Here is a 5,603-nt window from a genome sequence, read left to right as displayed (position 1 = left end):
ATTTCCAAAGGTGGGCGCTCTGATCGTCGCCATTGTCACACAGTCAGTTCAGTAACTAACCCTAATAGAAGGGCTCTTTCCGGAGCCGAATCCAATGATATGGCCGAAATGATACCAGTCTCAAACGAGGAACATGTCGCATTGGAAAAAAGTTTCAAAGTGAAGAAAGAGCCGGGACCAGCTGGACTCACCAACATCGGATTGAGAGCGATAATCCAGACACTCCCGGATGTGTTCCGAAACGTGTTTCAAAAGCCTCTAGACATGGGCACTTCTCCAACAAATGGAAGATACAGAAGTTAGTGCTTCTGCCTAAACCAGGTAAGCCCCCCGAGGATCCATCGTTGTAAAGACCAATGTACCTGCTGGATGCGCTTAGGAAACTCCTGGGGGGATTGTCCTTAACAGGTTGATAATATTTGCGGAAAGCGACATCGGTTTGTCGAAAAACGAGTTCGAAATCCGGAAGGGCAAGTCCACGGTGGACGCCATGCGAACAATGATCGAGGTAGCCGATATGGCGCGCAAACAGGAAATTGATTCTGTGTCGTGTTCACGATACAAGTCAAAAACGGGTCAAATCATTTCACCAAATGAGGGTCCCTAACTACCGGTGTAGAATTCTAAGTCGTTATTTCCAGAACCGGGTCCTGGTCAATAAGACAAACAGGGAACATATATCGATTCGAGCTACGGCAGGAGTCCTACACGGCTCCATCCTGGGTCCAACGCTTTGGAACGAGATGTATAACGGCGTGCTGACGATTAGGCTGCCTAGGAGCGTAGAGACCGTCGGGTTTAGGTCAATTAATCTGCTGATTCGCGCAGAAACTACCAGCCTCCCGTAGCTAAATGGGTTCTTCGTTGGAATGCCTATTCGTTCCATATCACATATCGGAAGGAAAAATGTTATTCATATTTGGTCGGTGTTAGGTCAGACCGGACTAAGTGACAGTGCATTGATTTCGAGAAAAACGCGTTTAAAGTTTGAATCGCAGCATCCATTACATTATAATTGGAAAATAATTTTTACCATAATTCTTGTTTATTGTTTCATATTTCAAATCTGGTAAAAGCGGAATGTAAATGAAGAAATTCTTTATCCAGTGCTAACTCATTTTTTGATGTTTTGCGACTTGGTCCGGTCTGACTTAACACCGACCATTTGAACTTCAAATTTAGAAGTATTCGTAAACCTCTGGGTCTGTACAAACAAATGAATAGGAAAGTATATTCAAAATTGTTAATGGAACAAAACACAGGTGGTACGTTCGAATCCGTCATCGTATTCACAATGAAACGTGTCTGGAATGATTCCAAATTTATTCTGATCCTCCAGATCAGGCAATAAAAACAGTACTACATTCTTAGTTCGAGCTTCACAATTCTTCATATCCACTAAGATAGTACTTGCATTCAATCCATCAACATCTGTTCGATGCTGGCGGTGGCATCGGACTCTACCGTATCCCCGTTGGAGCTGTTGTTCAACAGCTCACGCAACTCACTGTCAATGTCCACCACTTGTGATGGATTCATATCTGAATGATGATGTTGATGTTGATGAAGGTGCTGCTGTTGTTGCTGCAGCAACTGCTGCTGCTGCTGCTGAGAAATCGCGTCCGGTTCCAGATCCATGTCCATCGGGGTGGTGTCAATAATATCGGCTGTCGTAGAAATAAAAAGTGATACTGCATACTAATGGTGGGGAGAAAACATGGACAATTCTATTTACCATTCGAGGGAATGCTGGCGTTGTGTGCGTGCTGAACAGGACCACCATTAGGCTGAGGGTTAATGACACCTACCGGTGGGTTGGGGAATACTTCCAGGCCAACTAAAATAAAAAGAGACAGTATTTAGTATGTACCTCTGTTGCAAATATGAGGTAAATATTACTACAGCTACACTACCTTACTTAATAAACTTACCATTACTCAAACCCATCGCCTTCCGGAGCCCTTGCGGTGGGGCAATCGCCAGCGGGGGCAGCTGCTTCGCGATCTGTGTCAAATTGTTTGTGATCTGTACGGCCAGGTTGATCTCATTTTCGCCAGCTCGCTGTACGTAGGATAAATGGGCTGGAAGCGGGGCAGATAAGCGGTTGGTTTGAATCTGGTGCAACTTCTGTATCAGATCGGAGTTTTCGATAAGCGCTTGCTGCAGGGAGGTGGTCATGCTAGCACAATCAAGTTGCTGTTCCAAATCGTCCAGAAACTGAACATCCACTCCCAAGCTGGACAGTGTACGGAGTTGGTTGAAGTCTATTTTGGTATCGGAAAGCTTTTGCCGCTCGATCTCGCGCTCGGCTGGTTCCGGAAATGTATGCTTTACCGCTTCCTTCTCCTGCCGTTGCATGTCCGACTCGCACAAAGTGGCAAACGTTTTTCGGTGCTCACTATTAGTGAATATATCCAACAAACTATGTGCTATTCCGCCAGCATACGGACTACCCTTGGTGTACTTCAAAATGCTTTCCGCGTAATCTGCCCCAGTTTCGTCACCATAAGTTTTCAAAACCATATCCGATTCCTCTTTCGATAGGTTGGAAAAACGTGAATCGAATACTGGCGCAAAAGAACTGAACGAACCGTAGCTGAGCGGCTTAACAGTTTTGGCGAAATTCCGCCGATCCTCGCGAAATCCTTGCAACAGAGCGGTTCCATACTGCAGCTTACCGGTAAAAGCTTCCAACGAGACAACCTTCTCCGGAGTGTTATTCTCGTTGTCAATTAGAATATTCATCGTCGTCGTACCATCTTTTAACTGTCGTAAAAATCCAATCTTGTTAGCGGACTTTTTCTTCATTAGTTTAGTCCGAGCATTGAGTGCTGCACTTTGAACCTGCTGTAATACTTCTTCAGCCGTCAAATCATCCACAAACGGTTCGAATTTGCTGTTCGGATTATTTTCCAACCGAATCTGCTTCCGCTTTTCGTCCTCCTCGATTTGAGCATTAATCTGTGCGTTGATGCCTTCGTCCACGGCAGCTGCCATTGCTTCATCTGCTGAATCGAGTGTGTGATGCTCGTTGTCTTGATTGTCGGTAGCGGCGGGAAGCTCAAATCCAAGCTCCTTCGGTGTCAGTTCACGCATGTACGTCATTAGCGGACGTAAAGATCTCACCAGGTTTTCTGGTTGCAAAAGACGGGCACCTACATGAAGAAGCTTTTTGGCTGCCTTGTGGTAAACTGTTTCGGAATGATTGTATCTAAAACACGGAAAAAGATTAATAAAGGCACTAATATCAAACCTCACCCTCACCTGATTGCATTCTCACACATCAGCTTGAAATCTTCACTGAACTCCGACAGCGAAACATACTCATTGTCATCAATTTTCTGTCGAATGGTGCTAAAATCCATCGGCTTGTTAATAATGGTCGAATAACCAGGAGCTATATCATCCGTCACCGGCCAGGCAAAAAATTGATGCGGGTCACGCTTTTCCAACGCCTTAAGCAGATGATCCAACAACCGTGCCAACGGAGATCGACTCTGCTTGAGCTTTAGCACGCAGGTCCGCTGCTCTCGACCGCTACAATCCGATCCGGGTGTCTTGGGTGCCTGATTCGAGCCCATATCAAGAAAATCCATTTTACTACCGGGACGAGAAGTTGAATGCACTGAACCTGGGCTCTGCATCGGATCCTCTGTCGTTACCGAGCTGGGGGCATTAATTTCCTCCCTCATCAATGTCGCCGGAGTGGCAGGGGTGGCCGGAGTGGCGGGCGTAACCGGTTGCTGAATAATTACTGCTTCCGGCTCGGGACTTTTGATTGGAATCATCGGTTTCGTCACTGGCAGGGACGCCAAATTTCCCGGGCTAACAGAATTTGCTGCCGCCGCAAAGAAAGCATTCGGTTCCGGTGCAGCTTGCGAACTTTCATCCCCAACGCTGTTGAAATCCTCCTGGCTAGAATCATCCCGATGGCGACGCTTCTCCTTATGGTGTTTGTGCTTCTTCTCACGATCCTTCTTCTTTTTCTTCTTTTTGGACTTCTTATGACGCTCTCCCGAATATTCACCGGAAAACGAGGCCACACCCAAGTCCTGCTGAATACCGTAAGCCGGGGAATCATTTCCATGCTCCGGAGTGGAACTATTTCCACTAACCTTGAGAATCAGCTTTAAACTAGGCGGACGCTCCAGCAGCATATTGGCTTTCTCTGTAAGCAGCCGCCGGAAACGGCGATCAAACCAAGTCTTTTAAATTAACAAATTTCACCTACCTTCACGCTCCCTACGCTCGGATTTATGTTTCTTGTGCTTTTTGGATCCCATCGTGGCACTGTGGAACTGGATAAACACCAAAATCACTTGTTTTTGCAACGAAAAACCACTAAATTCAGACTAGCGCACCAGCTACCTCGCAAAAATTTCAAGCGTCAACAAATTTGACAGTTGGTTCAAAGTAAACATGAAAATATAAACGTGAACAGACGTACGGTCGGCCGGTTTGTTGAAATCGAGGGGTGAAAAGATGTACTGTTTGCATTCAATTGAATTGGAAACGAGCATAATATACTTCGACAACCCAATCAAGAAAAAAGGGCAGACGAACATTGTCAGACGAGTGTTGAACATATGTTGGATTTTTGAAACTACTCGCCTATGCTAATTTCCCCCTTAAGGGTATGTTCAGGAGTGTTTTATTTTATATAGGAGTGTTAAAGTAGAACTGAAACTGAAACATTGTGAATCCTGTGTTTTAAATACATGCAAAGCTTTCAGCACAGACGCATAGACCCGAAAGACTGGGGAAAAATAAATTTGAATGCAGTAACGCTGAAGGCAGGGCGAGACATGAATTTTAAACTGAATAGAACATCCGTTAAAACTGCTGCTGGGGACAGCAATACAATAGAACTGTCAAAATTATGAATCTAGAACTGAACCACTCCTGAACATGCCCTAAGAGAAGAAACGACAACCAGGGATGCCATTATGCCAGATTTATCTGACACAGCCAGAGTTTTTTGCAGCTTTCAGACAAAAAGACAAACCTTTCATTTTGCCAGGTTTTTTAATTATAGAAGTGTTTGCACACACGTTTTGGAAATTTGGGGCATATTTTTCCAAATTAGGAAAAATCGATTGATAAGTTTCGATGACTTTAACGGCCAATTTCTTCACTTAAATGAAAACCGGTTTTCGTTGAAAACCGGTTTTCGTCTAATTGGTCACCAGCAACCCGAAAACTGATTTTCAGCGAAAACCGGTTTTCATTCAGTGAAGAAATTGGCCGTAAGGATTTTGCCAGACATTTTTAATTGATCTGCCAGATATTCTTTGAAATATAGTGGTAACCCTGACGACAACAAGCTTCTTGCCCTTCCTAATTTTGTCTACTAGGCCCTGCCGTAAATCTAAGCGTTCATCATTGCCAGCTTTCTTTTGCATGCTTTTCACAAATGTTGCAAATAATTGTACCTCAAAGATCGCACCTCTACCAAGAATTCCCAATACTAACGGGTGTTCAATAAAAAGAGAATTTTTTCAGTCATGTAGACAAAAAGTAAAAAAAAAACATTTCAGTGAATTCAGTATTTTTTTTATTAAAAACATAATGTATATTCTTCAAAAAAAGTCAATGAATATTGG

General features: G+C 44.1%; 1 protein-coding gene across 1 annotated transcript; it reads right to left on the bottom strand.

Annotated features, from left to right (window-relative positions):
- Window positions 1-1,304: 1,304 nt before the first annotated feature.
- LOC131681824 (bromodomain-containing protein 7) lies at window positions 1,305-4,390 on the bottom strand. Its single transcript, XM_058962882.1, has 5 exons — window positions 4,232-4,390; window positions 3,265-4,168; window positions 1,932-3,211; window positions 1,736-1,837; window positions 1,305-1,667 (listed from the first exon to the last, which is right to left on the bottom strand). Exons 1-5 carry the CDS (start codon window positions 4,281-4,283, stop codon window positions 1,417-1,419), a joined length of 2,589 nt encoding a protein of 862 aa, XP_058818865.1. The 5' UTR covers window positions 4,284-4,390; the 3' UTR covers window positions 1,305-1,416.
- Between the last annotated feature and the right edge of the window lie 1,213 nt (window positions 4,391-5,603).

Source organism: Topomyia yanbarensis, chromosome 2 (assembly GCF_030247195.1).
Source record: "Topomyia yanbarensis strain Yona2022 chromosome 2, ASM3024719v1, whole genome shotgun sequence".
Lineage (NCBI taxonomy): Eukaryota > Metazoa > Arthropoda > Insecta > Diptera > Culicidae > Topomyia > Topomyia yanbarensis.
This window is presented reverse-complemented; position numbering and strand designations above follow the sequence as displayed.